General features: G+C 37.5%; 1 protein-coding gene across 2 annotated transcripts in view; it reads left to right on the top strand.

Moving 5' to 3' along the window:
* LOC117410347 (GRB2-associated and regulator of MAPK protein 2-like) overlaps nucleotides 1–19726 on the top strand; it is a 50342-nt gene that overhangs the window by 26094 nt on the left and 4522 nt on the right. For both annotated transcript variants that reach the window (XM_034016785.3, XM_059025735.1), the window contains exons 3-5: nucleotides 8465–8595; nucleotides 10469–11656; nucleotides 17327–17511. In XM_034016785.3, the coding sequence (XP_033872676.2) occupies nucleotides 8465–8595; nucleotides 10469–11656; nucleotides 17327–17511 (1504 nt within the window). The remainder of the gene's footprint in view (nucleotides 1–8464; nucleotides 8596–10468; nucleotides 11657–17326; nucleotides 17512–19726) is intronic.

The following is a 19726-nucleotide window of genomic DNA, read 5'->3' as shown; positions in this document are numbered from 1 at the left end:
CATCAGATATACCAGTATTCGCACTAACCTGGTCCCCACATTTGCTCTAAGAATCTTGTAACAGTAAATGTATTACGTCTTACATCCACTAGAGGCAGAGTACCTGTTGTACATAGCCGCCCTAACCGTTTATCCACCATGATTAATCTCTTCAACAACTTTAGTTTATTATTGAACAGAGAAGATTAGTTCAGAGATTGTAGCTCCCACCAAAGTTTTTGTACACTGTGTTGTAAGTGCTCCGTGCGTTGCTATTGCTGGAAGTGTCACGTGAGCTGTTCAATGTGTTGACTATGTAAATAAATCCTGTTCGCCTGTGGGGCGTATCAACTTCAACCTCCATCTCGATCTCCTGTCACTCAGCAGCGAATGCACACACCCACACTGCAGACGGCTACTCTGTCACAGGCATTAATACCCTGTATTGTTGTAAACAAGGGATTTGAGGGAGCTCCCTAATAAAAGCTGAATCTCAAAACAATAATTGTGTGAATATAATGTACCACCATTCCTTTTCTTTGCGGTGCCAGTAATAAAGTTACTGATAAGGTGAGTGTCGTTCAGTCTTTTATTTATTAACCACAAACAACTGTAGCTGGCTTCCAATCTCACACTGTAGGCAGGTACTATCTCTCACTCAGAAAACTGTCACACACACTTTTTTAATGACTCCTCCTCCACCACTCACACACGAGCACACCTGTCATGCACACACACATAGTCCTCTGCAGCCGTGCAATCTAACTAACCTCGTTCACTCCGGCTGCGCATACACATTCGCATGCATACCAGCTTAACAATACACACAGCATGTACAACACATAACACCCATAGCAGCGAGTCTTCTGATCCTCCAGTTGTCTGGGACACTACAATAATCATTTTTACAGCTGTGTATAATGGTATTTAAAACAGGATTCATTTATCCACCTTTTTACATATCCGCCCTTACTCTGGTCCCACAGCAGGCGGATATGTGACGCATTACTGTACTTAAAGAGTTTTCACCTGATTCTCTGAGCTCTATTTAGACCATAGGTGTTCTTTTAAGGTCAACAGGATGTGATGAATTAAACGGAATACAAGAATACAAAGTAAATTTAAACAATGAAGGAGAATACACATACCCATACCAAGTTGCTCTCCTTGGGTACTATTAGAATATGTGAATTATATTTTTTGTGTTTGTAATTTGGACATTTGAACTTGTGAGGTGGAATGTAGAATTTAAAGACTGTATCTTCTGTCACCAGGATGGGCGTCTAAAATACAAGATAGAAGTTCCAAAATTGAAACACTCAACATTCAAATTTACCCAGAAAATGTAATATACAGTTTTCTGTAAAGAAAGGCAGACCAATCTGCACTGCCTGGAGTAGCATTTACATACTAGATGGAAACTCCCACATGCACAAAAGTGTAAGACAAACAAATATATCCAAAATCCCAGGCCCAGAACAGACCAAAGAGAATCCCAGCCAGAGAAATAATACTGTAAATAAAACTAACATATGTAATGTTACACATTGTGAAAGACATCTCGAAAGATTTGTTAATGAATGCACACTAATTATAGTTTACACCTATCAACCAATGCCTTAAGCAAACTTTGCACTGGCTTCAATGCTTGTTAAACTGGCCTAATGTGCACACATTTGCATCTTTTAACAACCACACAAAACATGTCTGTCTAGATAAGCTACTGTAAATATGAAAGTAGCTAAACCAAAGGGTCTGATTGCAAACACTAATATGATCTTATCTCTGGCTGCAGCTCTAGAATATCTGATTTTATAGTTGTATTAATAATATATAATCGAAATGTGGTAGCATTGTTTAAGGTCTTTAGATATTATAATACACAATTATGTTTGTTATATAACAATACTACTATTGCTTGTACAATAAAATTGTAATAAAATTAATTACTGGTAATAAATTGCCAGTGAAATTCAGTAAAGGAGTTACTACTGTTATATTTTCAGAAGAAAGGAATAAATAAACTTTAATCTCACGTATTCCATGGGGAATGTTTGAAGAGCCGACTATTCTCAAAATATTTGCCCACTGTAATGTGAAAATGGCATCAGCTTCATGTGAGACACTTACTCTCTACAGGGTTTCCCAGATACAGCATGACACCATCGTGGATGATGAGATCACCAGACTTAACCAATTCACTTATTTTGGTGCAGCGTATCCTTCATAGAGGATCCGAGGAGCATTTCCTCACTGAGGAGTCACAGGTGTTTTTATTTTTTTAAAGGTTTGTTATCCCTGATGGTTGTCCGTAGTGTATCTTCCTGTAAGCCTTTAGTCAGGACCTCTTTTTAAACGGGGTGATCCTGTGTAGTGAGCTGCCTGTACTGCTTAATATTTGGGAATGGTGTATATCAGTCTCTGTCCTACTAGCTGTCAGACCCAACTCTTTTAGCTCAACTGGCAAGATAACAGTGTTTGGGATTGCGAGCACCCCTCCCAATCTGACTGATATGCGGGTTAATAATAATTTTTACTATAAATAAATAATTTGTAACAGTGTCACCCAGCTGGTGAGATCCCATTCCTGTTAAAACACAAATGAAGAAGTAATCCTTATAACTTGTTCCAGCTTCTTTGAAGCTTTTAGGTAAAAAGGGAATTCCGTCAGGAGTGGAGATGTAACTGGGTTGTGATACAGTAAGTGTGTCAGTCTTCCTGTCCGCTCACCCCACAGTATTTCTGTACACTCAGCTGATAAGACAGCTGTGCTTGACATTGCAAGATTTCTGGGTTTAATTTAATTATTTAACCTAGGGAAGGTTTTTTGTTTTTTCAATAAAATATTATTTTAAATTGCTTCCCCAGCACACATTGTCTTTTGGGGAAAAAATATTAAATATTTTTTATTTTGTATTTCGTTTTTTAAATTTATTTATTTGGCAGACGCCTTTATCCAAGGTGACTTACAGGTGTTACAGGGCAGTAAAGGGTTACAAGCTTGCTATTTAAATACAGTGTAGTTTATGGTAAGTGCAATTAATACTACTAATGACTGGGCCAGTCACACTGTTCCAAATTATGCAGAGCTTCTCTGAATTCAGCTTTTTTTTCAGCTAGGTTTAACATAATTTATTTTCCACACTTTGTACTTGGTACATAAAAAGAATACTTAAACCTTAGGAATACTTAGGTATATTAAACCTGGTAACCTGCTCAGGAAATTACTCAATATGTGACTTACAGGAGCTTTATAAATGGTGCTGGTGACCGCTACACACACACACACACACTCACTTATAAAGTAATTTCCTTTGCAGTTTATGATATACCTGACTTAAGTCATTGGTTGACATTAAACACATATTTTCATTCACTACACAAAACTGACCTCGGGTTTTATTTGTTTTTACTGCTGAGTGATATTGGATATTTAACCATAGGTATATCATGAAAACCACAGCATTTTCTGCTGTCTTGTCCTCTGCTATTATATATATATGACTAGGACTATTTATTAAGAAGAATCTCTTCATAATGATGACGTGGCAGCCCAGGTTATAGTCCATTGAAAATATATAAAGAGATGTAGGTTAAAAAGCAGTTGGGGACATTGAACATTGAACTTGGGTTTGCATCCGGTTGAGAGTAAATATTTAGAGTATTACATATCCAATTTCGTGGCCTTGAAAGTTGACATGCAATTCGATTTTCTCATCTTGATCCGTTCAAAACCCCAATCTCAGTATCCCTGTTACTGACTGAGCAGCGTTTTCCTAAGAAAGGGAGATGAGGTAAGCGATAAAGTATTTATACCCAGGAAGAAATGATGATAAATGAATCCTTAATTAGTTCCGTGCAAACTCCTGGGGGGATGAGTGTAACCTGAGCCTGATCTCTGATAAGATAGACAAGGTTCCCTCTCACTTCACCACCTGTCTAACCTTAGTGCTGTCCATCTGTTATACCCTGCGGTCCTTCCACTTTTAAAATGGGACATATTCTGTCCATATAGATTAATCCTTATCCAACTGGGACCAGGGCACCACTGGCAGTAGAGCAGTCAAGGCTTTGCTTAAAATGGGCTTGTTGGTTTCAGCAATTAGCTGCTGTAAAGATCTGTATGGCTAAAATAATCAAATATTTGCCATTGAACAATGAATCTGTATTTTCTGGAGGTTACCATCTTAACATCTCAATATTTTGGTCAACCAGATGCCTTTGTAACATTTTACAACAACGGCCCAATTGTCAACAACAGGCAATATATATTAGTTCAGTCCGTGTCCCACATTTCATTAAAAATACTTGGAAAAAGGGGGTTAAAAATTCTGAATATCTGAACCATCTCTGAGACGTTGTGAAATTTTGCTTAGAAAAAGTAGTGTGTTGCGCTGAAATGACCAGTAGTAAAGTTAAATGAAGTAAATTATGTAAATGTACAAAACTTCATTATCAATATTTTACAGCACTAAGGCTGCCAATATTACAGCATTATAAGCAATGAAGGTAGCTCATTATTGGTACATTTTTATACATTTTCATATATTGCTAAAAATATGCTTATAAAGGAAGAAAGGAATGAACCAATTTTGTGAATTATTACTTCAATATGGTTGACTAAACTAGCCACAGGAACTGAAGAATGCTGGGAATGTAACTGTTTAATGGCCACTGCTGAATTAACCATGTGAGTCAGTTATCAGGATTCACAAATGGGGTGCCCCCAGCCTTAGAAATGGTTTTACTGGGCATGCTACAGGTATAGAGTTGGTCCCATGCGGTGCTCAAGGGGTTTAGTGATTAGGGGTGGGTAAGATTAAGCCAAGTAGGTTAAGGGCATGTAGTTAGTTGCGAGGCAAACAGCTTCACAGTTGACCACTGTGTAATAGGAAAATTTAGAGGTGTATATCTTTTCTATTTTACAAAAGTACAATGTATGGAAACACAAGTATGTTTAAACCTGCATTAAACAGCTGAGTTTGTAGAATTACTTTTCTTAGATCAAGCTGCTTAGCTATGCAGTGTCATTCTGTTGTTGGATTTGAATGAATGCAAGATAGATTCCAAAAGCAGCGTTGCATACAAAAATGTTAGACTGTTTTAATTTTCTTCCACCAGCCAACTCTTTGTTTAGTGTGGTCCTGTATATCCTGCCTAGCTATCCTTTCAGTCCTGGGCCTGGTTTCCATAGGGATACAATCAAAGCTGCATGAACAAAGACTTGAAGAGCAAAATAGATTGTGTGTGGTAGAAAATCAAGTACAGTACATAGATGCATAGGCAGTTAGATAATGCAGCCACAGATTTGCCTTCTACAGTTGTTCAAGCATGATAGTTTTATGGTAACTGATTTATATAAAACATATATGAACATTTATTCCACTCAAATGCCTCAGACATTTTCTTTTGGCATCATATCATTTGTGGTATGAACTATCAAGCTTTTTTTATTTTCATCTAAATTCTGGCCAGATCAGAATACAAGAGTTTTCCTTCTGGCTTATCTCATAACCAGGCTTGAATCATTCCCTATTTGGTGTGTTGTGTGCACCTTTAAAAGCAAAGGCATGGTATCGTCGTGCTTGTGGCTTGTAGAACATGCTCCAGATCAATAAAGTATCTAACTAGTTTTACACTGTGTCCATGCATTCTCATTTGACCCCAGTGATTTGACAGTTCACTTATGGAAACTGTCAAATACAAAGCATTGATGCCAGGGTGAATTTTTACTGAAAAGCACCAATATAAAGGAATCATTCGGCATTTGTACATTGGAAACATTCGTCATTTATGTAGTCCAAATGGATTTACACGGCAGGTGGAAAGTTATTTTTGGAGTTATAAAAAACAAAACAAAAACAAACAAACAAACAAAAAACTACAGTTACTTAAACAAAAAACATTCTGGACCAATTCTCACTTCTAGAAACATTCTGGAACAATTATCACTTCTAGAAACATTCTGGAACATACAGCGCTTTTCAAAATGTTATACAAGCAAGGAGGTGATAGCATACTGTATGTTGGCAAGCGAATATGGTTTCCTAGCAGTCTTTTATTAAGCTTTCTGCTGAGTTTTATTGAAATGATGACTGCTGATTGGAGCGTGCCCCTTGGAAGGAAACCTGTTGCTAGGCAACGGAAACTTGAGGGGCTTCAGAGTCGTGTGAACTGTACTCTCAGCTGATAAACATCAAGTAATATGCAGGAAAATTCATTAAAGAAGAAGAACTCCAGGGTCACAGAGACTGTTTGGCACACATACGCATACAGTACCTGCCTTGAGTTAAACAGGGAAGTGTGATTGGGTTCTTGCATGGAAGTTTGTTCACCACCAAAAATCTACTGTTGCTTAATTTTCTTATGTTCTGACATATTAGTACAGGTTTCCTGTTTAAGTATATTCTGTTCATCTGAATATGGATCTGCATTTAAGGGGCATAGCACTCATATATCACATTCTAAAAAAAGTATGTACTGTATGTCACACTTCCCACATTTTCCCATATATCTGAAGAACTGCTTATTCAAGTGACATGAAACTTGGCATTAACATTATTTAGCATAAGTAATTGAGAACATCACATTCTGTTGATATAGAGGGCTGTCTGTTTGTCTGTACATTATTATTATTATTATTATTATTATTATTATTATTATTATTATTATTATTATTATTATTATTATTATTTATTTCTTAGCAGATGCCCTTATCCAGGGCAACTTACAGTCGTAAACAAAAATACATTTCAAGAATCACAGTACAAGTATTAATACAATTAAGAGCAAGATAAAATACAATGACTTCGGTTCTAGCAAGTACAAGTATATGACAAAATACGATTCAGTAACGGAGCAGATAACAGTGTCAGTCATAGTTACATCAGGATATAATTAAATACAAAATACTACAGATTAAATAACACTTGTTTATTAAATGCAGTAAAATAGGGAGCAGATAAGAGCAAGTAAAGCGCATTAAGAAGAGTGATAGTGTCCAGAGGGAAAAGAGGAGTTCTACAGGTGCTGTCTGAAGAGGTGAGTCTTGAGGAGGCGCCAGAAGGTGGTCAGGGACTGGGCAGTCCGGACATCTGTAGGAAGGTCATTCCACCACTGTCTTTGAGTATGCCCCTCTTACATTTTTGCATATGTTGGAAGAACTGCTTCTCCAATTGTCATTAACTGTGATATTAACATTATTTAGCTTATAAGTTATTGAGGGTATGATATTCTGGTGATATTGTGGTGTCTGTGTGTTTGTTTATCCTTCCTTCTTTATCACACATTTTTGCTGGAGAATCACTTATGAAATTATGATTAGACATGTAATTGCTAATTATTATTCTATACTGTCCTGTACATCAGTTGTTTTCATCATACTGATAAATTATTTGTGGGAGATGTGTGTTACTGACATACTTGTATAAAGATTTCCATTTCTCATGACTGAAGTGCTAGATAATGATACCAGTATTGAGTTTATATTACTAGCAGTTGTTCAGAATGCAAGTTGTGCCTTTGTTCAGCAGGAAACCGATTTTCAAAAGTAGAACAGAGGCTGAGTGATGAGTGATCCTAATGAAGTCTGGTCATATCATAATGAATATCATTAAAAATGCAAATGAGAATAAATTACATGAAGACGATAAGTCTACATTAAGATTCTAAATAAACTATTGACAGACTGCAAGATCATATGTACACTAGAACAAATAGAATTCAATCTCTGCTACTTACAGAGCAGCTGTTAAGCCACTCTCAGATCCCTGGTGTCATTGACTGCTCTGGTTGAGTATGTAGATGCATATTGGGAAATGACTTGTTTACTGGTTTCATCTTAGATTAGATAAGGCTGAAGAAGGTCTTCTGTGTATGTCAATGGAGATAAAATGTGTATTAATTAAATAAAACATATTCCAAGTTTGCAATGGATTTTTTAAAATTTAGGGTTAAACCCGATTTCAAGTGAAAAGTGTATTAATTATTGTTTAGCCATTTTTAATCAAGGATGTTTTTCTAGTGAATGGTTTTTGTTGTAAAAAAAAAACAAATAAAGGTACAGTAATGGAAGTACTGCATGTAAAATGTAAAGCTGGTTTTTTATGTAAGAGTATGATAAAGTAGAATCCAGGTTCTCTACTGTGTGCATTAATAAAACTAGATTACACCTTTTTTTTAAATTACTTTACCTGATACTTTTTCATGAGTATTTGTTTTTAACATTAAAATATAAAATCAACATCTAATACAACAACAGCTGCACACGATTGTGACATCAAATAACCCAGATACTGATTGCAGGAAGTGGGGAAGGGCTGTTGACCAGAACAGTTTCCAGTATTCATGAACTGCAATGACTACTTTATTAGGAACACCTTTTACTTAAAAAGTGACCCAGGATGGATAATGGAAACAAGGTTACATGTTTTACACCTGAACCCATGTGTTTATTAATAAACTTTTTTATGTCTCTCTTTTGCAGGGAAGTTTAAACTGTTGGACCAAGACCGGGATGTGAGAGAGCCTGTCCAGTACTTCAGTAGCGTGGAGGAAATAGCCAGTGTATTTCCAGAGAGAGTCTTCGTGATGGAGGCCATTACTTTTAGTGTAAAGGTCAGTGGTGGTAATAGAGCATTGTAGATATAAGTTGATATGGCTGCGTTAGTTTGACCAAAGTCTATCATTGATCATTGGTCTATATCAGGTGGCATGTACGTTTTAAAATTTTGGAGAACATTTACATTTACACCTTACTTACGGTGCTGGCGTAAAATTGCTTGATTTGTGATATATATTCACACATACCGTACTGTGGCTAGCCAATTTAGAGTGCTGCATTTGGGTACTGGTACAGGAAAGCCATAGAAAACCATGGTGCAATAAAGAAGATGTAATAATATTCTAACATTATGTTGAGTACTGTAGGATAAGTGGCTTTGAAACAAGCATGTTTTGGTTTCCAATTCTCAGCTTTTATTAGGTCTTAGTTCCCCCAAATTCCAAGTTCAATTTTTGCCAGCTAGTGAAAACAAATAAAATACTATTTACACGCTCATAAAATGTACCACATAATGTTTTAATATCCCACTTGTTTAACTGAAGCAGTCAATGTTGCATTCTTTTGGTTATTTAGTGGACATCTTATTAGCTAACTGGCTGTCTAGCACAGAAACCAAGCACATGGCATATTGAATCCAAGAGAGATCTGCCAAGAAAAAAGCATATAAGAAACATATAAGCCTGAGTAAGTGAAAAGCGTGTGAGATTCTGGGACTAAACAATTATATAATACAACACAATAACATTTCCACAGAACAAAAAATAGCTGTCTATCACAGTTTTACATTTGAAAACAAGTTATTTATAAAGGAGTTGAACTTATAATTACCAGAAAAAAATGTAACTCTTCCCTGTGCGCCATTTAAGGAGATTCAACAATTTGAAACTAAGTCTTATTACGAGCCCCTCTTAGGGTGTGTTGCTGAGAGCTTGCAGAACTACGTTAACTTTGAGACGTCTTTGTATATTTGTCAGGAAACACTCGAGCTAACTACTAGCTTCCTATTGTTTTGTTTTACAAATATTTGCCCTGCTTCAGCAGCAGCTAGCTGCGAGGTATTTGTGCTGGACAGCTCCTGCTTCTCTTTCAAAGTACATGTGTGATACTATATCTACAATGCTGGCGGGTAACTCTCTTACCCTGTCATTTTATGATTTATGTTTTTTTTTATGGTTTACCTTTTGAATGTTTTTCTAAGTTACGCAGGATAGTGTGATTTTTTTCCCCCCTTAATTCATAAAAAAAATAATAATAATTAACTTGCCCCAAACGTGTAAAGCCAGTAGTTAAGTAATGAAATGGAAAAAGGTGTTTTTTAAGTTGCTAACCTAACCCCTTATATTGATTCTTTATCATATATTAAATGTTTAAAGGACATTCCTCAAGAACACTGCTTTTGGAAAAGTTGTTGATAAATGTGCTTGCTCTGTAAATCTATGGGAATGTGAAACATTACTTTTATTGCCTATTCCAGCAATATTGTCCTACCCCCTGTTAGCTAAGCATATGATGTGCTAGGAATTTAAGTAAACCCATGCAAACAAATCAGCAATTTGCAGATTAAAAATATAGATGCTTTGGTGTACAAACGGTGCCTCATGCAAAGTATATGATGCAAAATATATGATGAAGAACTGATTATTTACTGACTGATGTGTTTGAGATTTCTTCAAGGTGTTTGTTTTTGTTTAATAATTTGGAAATAGAAGGCAGTAGATGAAATGGAAAGAACAAGAAAAAGAATATGGTGATGGGATTTGGGGGATTTTAACAATTTGTTTTGGATTTTCTGCAATCAGATAATTTTAACTGCAAATAAAGTGCAAATACAAATCTAAAATCTCTCTCTCTCAGTTTATAGTGTGCTGTGTGCTGAACTATTTCAGAAAGACCTTACTTATATCCCTGCATTTTGTGTGTTGGTAGGTGATCTCTGGTGAGTTCAGCGAGGACAGTGAGGCATACAACTTCACCCTCCACGCTGGTGACGAGCTGACATTGATGGGCCAAGCCGAGATCCTGTGCGCCAAGACGGTGAAGGAGAAGTCCCGATTCAACAGCATTCTGCGCAAGCTGGGCAAGACCAACACACTGAGCAAGCAGGTGAAGGGCAAGATGCCCTGTCTGATCTGCATGAACCACCGGACCAACGAGAGCCTCAGCCTGCCCTTCCAGTGCAAAGGCAAGTTCAGCACCCGCAGCCCCTTGGAGATCCAGATGCAGGAGGGAGAGCACACTATCCGCAGCATTATCGAGAAGGTCCGTCTGCCAGTAAACGTGGTGGTACCTACTCGGCCGCCCAGGAACCTCTACGACCTTCACGTCATACGGGAAGGTCACCGCTACAAGCTTGTCAGCATTATCTCCAAGACTGTCGTCCTGTGCTGCATCCTTCGCAAGGAGGTGGCCCCGTTTCACTTTCTGCTGCTTACGGACATGCCCCGTTTCCTGCTGCCCGAGGGCCTCCTTCATGGGGACCCCATCTTTGAGACAGTGGCTCATGAGATCTCCCTGTACTGCCAGGAGCGATTCAACCCCGACGAGTACTCCAAGGCAGTGAGGGAGGTGAAAACGGACTTCACAGAGGAGGGCACCAGCCCCAGGCGGATCCGGGTGTGCCTGCAGGACTTTACTTCTAACTCCCTGAACTATGCCCATGAGGAGCTCACCCAGTCCTTTCAAAGGCTCTCTTTGTGCGTTTACAGTGGCATGCTGATGCATGCCAATGGTAATCTCCAGTCTCAGAGCTGTAGGGACTCTCTGGGGGAGCACCAGATCATGCCCCATGAACTCTTGACACCCTCGGAGGTCAGTGAGGCCGAAAGGGAGTATGTGACTCCTGAATGGGCAGAAAACGAGTTTCGAACTGTGGAGCAACTTGAAATCCCCTATGAGGAATTATGGACTAATCAGAACCCTGAGAATTATTCAGAAGCCAGTGGAAACCCACAGGTGCAGAAATGTGGGGGCAAAGGAGACCAGAATCTTATTTCTTTCCATTCTTCAACTTCATCTTTAGAGGAACCCGTGGGATCATCTCACATCGCTGTATTGCAAATAGAGGAGAACAAACGTGTGCCAACTCCGCCCCCTGTACCCCCCAAATCAGAAGCTGTGAGTACAGGATTTATTTTAAGGCCATTGAAATCACCTGTCTGTTAAGTGTACAATACTTTGTTCTCCATTCTAATGATAATTATGTGCATTATTGTGAAATTAATTTAACTTTACTAATGATCCAACTATCCCAGCCCCCTGGGTGATGTACTACTAGAGAGAGAGAAAAATAATAAAACAGGTTACCTTTTATTTGGTAAGTTGCTGATTAAGTAAGTCTTGCCCCATCAGCCATATCAGAGCAAAACACAGACGGGACTGAATAATTATTAATTGACTGTCTTTTTAATTCAAGCTATTGACCACATCTTCCTGGAACTCCAGTCTGTGGGAGAATGTGTGTTTTTATGCATCTTTCTGTCTGACAAAAGCGTTAGAGCTCATGTCAGATATAGCTCTGTTATCACAGAGTTTACTAGTTCTCTATCTCCAGCTGAATTGATTTGTCAGGAATAGTATGTTTCTACATTAGGTCAGCTGGTCTCCCATTACCAAAAGCTATGTGATTCTTTTTTGGCCAGTAGCTACCATTAAAAAGGCCAGGTCATGGCATTTTAAGGTTGTGTGTTATACACAGACTTTTTGTTTTAAATGACTGCGGACATGCAAATATATGACTTGACCCAAAATTGAAAAATAAATAAATAAATAACTTTCCATTGTAATGACAGTAACTAATGTGTATATTGTGTGAATGTTATAACCACTGAACCTAAAGTGAGTGTTTGTAGGTTTAACAGAACAAATCATCCCCTCTGAAAATGTAAAAAAATATATATATCCCCATAAAGCATGGAAATATCTGGCTGACCGTAAGCAGAGCCACAACGGTCACGTGCAAATTGACCCCTTAGCGATCAGGAGTGCGTACACAAAACTCAGGTACCATAGCGGTTATTGACACAAAGATGGCTAATCTGAGGATAGATGATAGAGGCTAAAATTGCATATGCAAGCCTATAGAAATTAATCAAAGTAATGAGAATATTAAACAGAATTGTTAAAAAGGATACATTAAGTTTCATGACTCATGTACTGTATGTGTTATTTTTTTTTTCTTGAAATAATAATTGCAAGTCCATATTCTTGGCATAAATTGTAATGGTTAGCTGTGTGCCAGCTATCATGATGACTGGGAGGATGGCAATGAATAGCGAATCAGGAGCCATTTAACCAGAGATCAGTCCGTTGTTCAGAAAAAACTACAAGACCCATTAAAAACATGAAGTATTAATAAAACAACACTTTAGGTGTGTTTGTACCTGAAGTATAAGAATAGAAAAAGAAAACCCAAACCAAACAGTTGAGACAACTTTCTTGGACAGCAAACAATGTTCAATCCATCAAAAACATCTTTTATCAAATGCCAGGAGTTACATTTCATGAACAGTTCATGCTTTCCTGAGATCAGGTGAGCAAATATGTTGAGGCACTTCTAGTGTCATCTGTGATTCATTAAGATACCAGTAGTTAAAACATGAGTTCTCTGTTGCACATGAAACATGTCTGAATAGCTGAATGATAAATCTGCCGTTCCATGAAAACGAAGCACAACTGAATGTGTCAGAGCCACAGAGTTGGATGTTTTTCTGTCCCTTTAACACCCAGCAGCTCATGGATGAAAGGTTTATCACCCCCCTCCTCGTTTTTGTGGTACATTTAATCTGTGCCTGCAGATAAAGGGAGCTCATTGTTCCAGATCTCGTTCCTGCCAAAGTTAGCTTAGCTACTCTCACAATGAGCAAACTAAAGGCCACATTGTAACCACAGGCAGACACACAAAGCTAGGGTTTTTTATTCACTCAAGCTGTTTGTCACGTCTAGGGGTGCAGCCAGCGAACTAGAGGAATGTAAGCATGTCTCAAGAAGTGTGAAAAGCAATGCAAACGCCACATGCAAAGACAAAGCAGATCGAAGCATTCGGGATGCTCTGTGAAAATCTCTTGTCCTATCCTTGTTCTTCTGGATCAAATGCAAATAGATGGGAAAGTTAAATCTCATTGTAGCTCACACACGGTGGGCTGGGACAGGGATCTTGTGTGGATCTTTATTTATTACACGGGGATGTGTTTGTGGTGATGGGAACACCCACTTACAGTATTTCAGTTGATTTAACTGAAAAAATGTACTGGTATTCCTTTTGCACTGTGCCCATTAGGATCATTAATGAATATTTACCAGGGGGGAAGCCAGGGTGTTACATCCGTATCTGGAGCTCTGTTAAAATTGGCAAGAGGTTCATAGTTTCTTGAAGAACTAAAGTCAGCATCCATTTTGCCTACTGGGTCTTTCTCTTTTGTGTGTGAGAGAGAGAAGAGGTAGAGAGGAGCTGCTGAGGATTTGGATACAAAGAAGGGACACGACTGCTTTGAAGGAGAGTGAAAGTTTATAAGTGGTGAGGGATTGAGTTCTTGGAGGTTTAAGGGCTCTTGTTATCTAAGATGATGTACTGTGTCATGCCTACCAATATTTTAAAGTACAATAAAGCTGAATGGAGAGTATCTAACTACATGGACTTGTTGTCAGTAGTGGTATTTATGCAGTGGTTGCCAGATGAAGGACATGACATCCACCAGAAAACCGGCAGGAAATTGTTCTGTTAAAAAGAAATAGAAAACAGTTCAAATTCATTCTGTTGAAAAAAAAGACCATGCCAAATAAGGACTATGTAAAATCAGTATCAAATCTGTACAATATCAGTAAAAGAGATTTGCAGTTTTCTTCAGTTCAGGGTAGAGTTTCTGTGCATGCTAGGCCTTAAATGATATAAAACATGGTTAACAATTATTTTTTTTGTTGATTTTGCCAGTTAAACGTGTCTACAGTGTCACCAGAACACATCATATGGGTTGCAGTTCCTAAACTAGGCTGGCAAAGATGACTTTCTTCAAAGATATGATATTTATAGGAGACAATATGAAATCCATTAAAAGCTAATGATAACGTACCACTGACTTTACACCTCAGTGCTAAAACATGCAGAGGAGTTGACTGTCGGTGATGGGCAGAGTTTTTGACAGCTCGTAGTTGGAATTATACCCTTCACTGACTTCCAGACAAAGACGCTCATACTCCTCTATAATTTATCAGTGTCGTAATTTGGAAAGCTTCACAGACTTGGAATCACTTTTACAGGGTCTCAGTCCTGCTTCTCACAATGATGCCAGTGCTTAAAAATAGGGTTTTAGGTCTGATTCCTATAGTAAAGATATCTACCATTTACAAGTTCATATCAATGATAGAGACAACTGTTGTGACATATTTCTTCAAATTTGGTAGATGTCTATATATTATGTTATTCTTTTGGCCACCTTTGATTAATAGTATTGTCGAGACTTGGGTTTGATAAAGCAAAGTTGCCTCAAACTAGGTCTGTCAGTCTCCTGAAACCAAGTTTCAAGCCACTGTGCCTGAAAAAGCGGCTTTAGGTTCTCTCAGCTTAAGTGGTCAGTTTTCTATGATTTTTAAGTTTCTTGAGAGGGTAGGAAGTGCTTACTATACACTTGTCTCTCTAGGTTAGGCCAGAGAGCTCCGCTTGCTAACAAATTGCCCAATGCTCTGAGCCACATTTATGGCACTTTAAATGCTTTGTTAATGCAGCTTGAAAATAGCAGAAATGTAATTCAGCATATCTTTGAGTGAACTGCACCTCTTAATGTGCTACAAGGCATTTTTTTGTACTCCCTTTCAGCATTCAGCATCTAGTGGAAAAACGTGTTCATTTAGCTGTATAAGTATTTTAATAATCAGAAATATCCTTCAGGCAAAGTAAATATCCTTCAGAGCATTTAGGGCCAAGTTTGCTACTGGATGGATCAATTTGTGTCAGCCAATAGACCCAAACAAAATGTCAAAATATGTGGGTTGTTTTCCAGTGCACAAGGTACCTAAGATCATTTTAACCGGTGAGTTTTGATTTTTTTAGTGATGTTTTATTTGTTATCACTGACATGACTGACACATGCTCTTTTCCTGGGGCTCTTTCCTTCCTCAGAGCCTCCACAAAAAATATAAATTGTAAAAATGACTAATATGTAATAGATACTGTAGCTGAAGATTATTTTGGGTAGCTTTGTAGAATTTGGCCCATTAATGTAAATAGTATGGGTATATGGGACATCAGAAGGGGTATACCATATTTTCATGTTAACAAATGGTGCAGTGGCTTGCATGCATTTCTGGATTTCCAAAACAACTGAGTTCCACTTGTCAAATAATGCAGGATATTCTATGTATGTTAAATATCGTATATAGAATGGGACTGGGAAACTTGTTTAATGTAATTAGTCATGGCACAGGGATTTTCCTTACCCCAGAATTGTTGTCTTTTTTGGGAATTCTATCAGGTTTAAGCCAAATATTATGAGTTATGTCCATCAAGACAGATTGCCCCTAATGACCTACCAAATACAGTCAATTCTCATTAAAACAAACTCAGATTAAACACATTTACTGATACTACAAATTTTATATTTGGTCTCGTACAGATTAGGCACTCGCTTATTGTAAATTATTTCTTATCATATTGAATTCACTCAACACAAATTTCCTGTAGGTGCCAATTGCTCTGTCATACAAGCTAAGCACCAAAATACACAGAGAACACTAGCAGATCTGAGCAAGAATAATACCGTTTACAAACACACATTATTTACAGAGTACTCCCATCCCTTTCTCCAGTCCATAACCAGGTCTATTCCCACATTGTCTTGCAAATCAGCTGCCCCCCTGCTACAGTATGTACTGTATTACTGTCCACGTGTCATCTATTTTGGAAAGTGATATTTTCAGAATCATATCATTCTGAATTAAAATACTACTTATGTTGAAAATATAGTACTGTATCAACAAAACCAATATCGTACATCTAAATGGAAGCCTACTTATTTTAAAACACGTCCTTTCAGCTATGTATTTTTGACATTTATATCTTTTTGGGTTTCCCTGAAAAAACAGACAAGGGTTGGAACAGGCCACAATGAAATAATCAGATATGCGTCACACACGTTTAACCATCACTGAAGTCAAAATTTTATCGGGTTGGATATGTGAGTGCTGACTGTAACTGTGCTGTATTTTAGTGCTGTTTTTTGAGTTACTATACACACAGTTTTCGAGTTGCCATAGTGCTCATGCATCAATGCCATTTCTATGAAGACTTGATAATACTTTTCATTGTACTATAATTGAAATTTGATTTAATTGTTACTGTTACTTCAATAAAAACTGAGAGTATGCATTTGGCTTAGAATCCCGATAATAAGAATTACTGATACTAGTCCCTTGAAATTCGTATTAATGAGAGTTGACTGTATTTAACACTTGGTTTTCCTTGTAGGTCTCCTCCCCATGTAGGGTCACACAGTATCGTTTTGTATTAGGAAGAGGCTTTTTTATTATTGTGCTGATAAATATGACCCCAAGTAAACAAGAGTAGGATGTCTTATCAGAGGGTTAGTGAATCCCCATTGATTAGTAAATAATTCACCATGGAGATAAAGGTAAGGCACTTATTTTAGGAGTCTGTGCTGAGAGGATGTGGAAAGTGCTGCGGAGAGTAATGAGAATAGACATCTTTGTTCAAACATAAACATTAAAGGCAACATGACATGCGTGTCACAAAGGAATTGTAGTATGTTATTTCTGATATTCTGTTTATTTGTGCAGGTGAAAGAGGAGTGTCGCTTCTTAAACGCTCCCCCCGTTCCTCCGAGAGGCAGTAAAGCAGTCCCTGCTCCCAGCCCTCCAGTGCCCCCTCGCTTTCCGAAGACCCAGCTCCAGCAAGCACATATCCAACCGGCCCATTCACCAAACCCCAGTCTTTCATACTATTCCTCCGGGCTCCACAACATGTAAGTTATTTTATTGAATGTTTAAACTCCACGTCACACGTTTATGTTGCCTTGAATACACTCTATTAACAACATTTCAATTCCATTTAATGTTTTTTTCTCTCCCTTTTATAATATTTGCTATCTTTCTGAAGTTCTGTGACTTCAGAGCCAGTATTTATCCCTATGCCTTCACTAATTAATTTCCAGACTAACTATGTGCTGTTATATTCTTATTCAATGTCAATATACAGGATATAGAGTAGGTGGGCACACTAGTGTTAGAGTTCATATCCTCAAGTGGCTATTAAGAGGAAATGCAAAGGCCAGTTGCAGTAGAATTCCACAGTAGTAGTAAATGTAGATGACAAAAACTGATATACTGTAGGTATAGGGGGCAAATACTAAAAACCGAGCAATAAAATAAGTAATGTAAGGACAACTGGTACATACTTTTTGGCTACTATACCTCCAATTGATAACCTTTCCACTCTGTGTTCTTCCTGGAGTCATTCAACCATTCGCCGAAATGTTTTACATTCTAGATTCTTTGTACTGCAGAGCTGCTGTAAGAGTAATTTAATGAAAATCTGGCAGGTGTTCCAAGCAGTAAGGAGTCTGTATATTTGTGTTTTTTTTTTACAAATAAGACTAAGACCAGTAAATCCCTCCTTTATCTAACACTCTTATCTGAATCAGTCATCAATCCCCAGATTCAGACAACTAGACACAGTTCCAGTCATTGCTACCCGTAATAGAAAAAAACATGGGGCTGAGTTTGAAGAAAAGTGCACTGTGCCGGAGCCAGGTCCCAATGGTCCACTAGATGTACTGTGGGAGGGGGTGAAGTGTAGTGTTTAGTTACCATTGGTATATCACTTTTCTTGGATCACATTTGTTTCCAAAGTTTCCAACTATGTTAGAAATCAGTCAAGGAATTTCCACAAGGTCTCCTAAAGAGCAATTTAGTTTGCCCCTTCCAGTGCTTCAATACAAGTGCACACTTTCCCTTTAATTTTCTGAGTACTGCTACTTTTAGCTCAGCATTAATCAAATTAAAGGAAACAAAGTTTAAAGTTATAAGCGCTTTTTAACGAAAATACATTTTTTTTTAATGCAAAGTTCAAAAAGGCTTATAGCTGTTGAAATAATTCCATGTACTGTATCTTGCCTGACATGGGCTTTTATTGTCATATGTGCAGTTTTAAAAGAAGAACAGACATTATACAGCAAAAACGTGAGTCTACAGAAAGCTCTCAGTTTGCATATCTTTCAGGCAGTCAGTTACACGTCCTTTGTCCTTGTACCTCAGCAGTGTCTTCAGGGTGAAAGCACTGGCTGCAAAGCATATTGGTCATTAGGGTAAAACAGTTGGTTAGTTAAAGGGGTGAGAACTGATATTTCTGCATGTTAAAAAAGTGTGTTTTGTTAAAAACTGCAGACCTACAAAGCAAGTGCACGACAGTCAAGATTCAGCACATGGAATTATTTAAACAGCTGTAAGCCTTTTCATTGAACTTTGCATAAAAAATGTCCAAACACCTTTTAAGAAAGCATTTTGTAGTGTGAAGTTTAAATCATTGTGTTTGCTTTTTCATACTAGTTTGCACTAGTTTGCTTTATGCATATAACACTAGTGTAATTAGTAAAAAGGACAATTTGCTCAGTTTTTAAATATAGTGAACATAATATTTCTATATAAATGGTACCAGATTGCAGGCACACAGTTTATGACGTGATTTTGGAAAAATTGGTATGCATATAATTCTATTGAACTTGTTTCTAAGAAATTCCTAGAGGAGCGAGGACTTAGTTTACTGTAGTTCATATAACAATGCCAAACATTTTAACTAGTTAATTCTTAAAGCTATAATTGCAGTAAATCAATGAATAATCTCCCTTATGCAGAGGTAATTGTAATGACGATTTACTGAGTGATAAATTGTCATTTGCTTGTAATTACAGCTCTTTATTTCTCTTTTCTTCATTCATTCATTTAATTGAGTTGGTAATGTTTCTCATTATTTTTTTATAAAGATTTAAACAAATGCCAACATTCCATCCTTTGCCAATATAAATCCTTGTTAGCTGCATACTTCCACAATATAATTTGTTCGTAGTACAGTGGGAGAATGGTAGAGCGTAGTAGACATGGTACAATGAAATATATAATCATAATAAAATCAGCTTGTTAAACTGAAATTACAGTGCAAATAGATCATGTTAAACTTTCAGG

The sequence above is a fragment of the Acipenser ruthenus genome, chromosome 6 (assembly GCF_902713425.1).
Source record: "Acipenser ruthenus chromosome 6, fAciRut3.2 maternal haplotype, whole genome shotgun sequence".
NCBI lineage: Eukaryota > Metazoa > Chordata > Actinopteri > Acipenseriformes > Acipenseridae > Acipenser > Acipenser ruthenus.
Note: the sequence above shows the minus strand (reverse complement) of the source record. Positions and strands in the feature narration are given on the sequence as shown.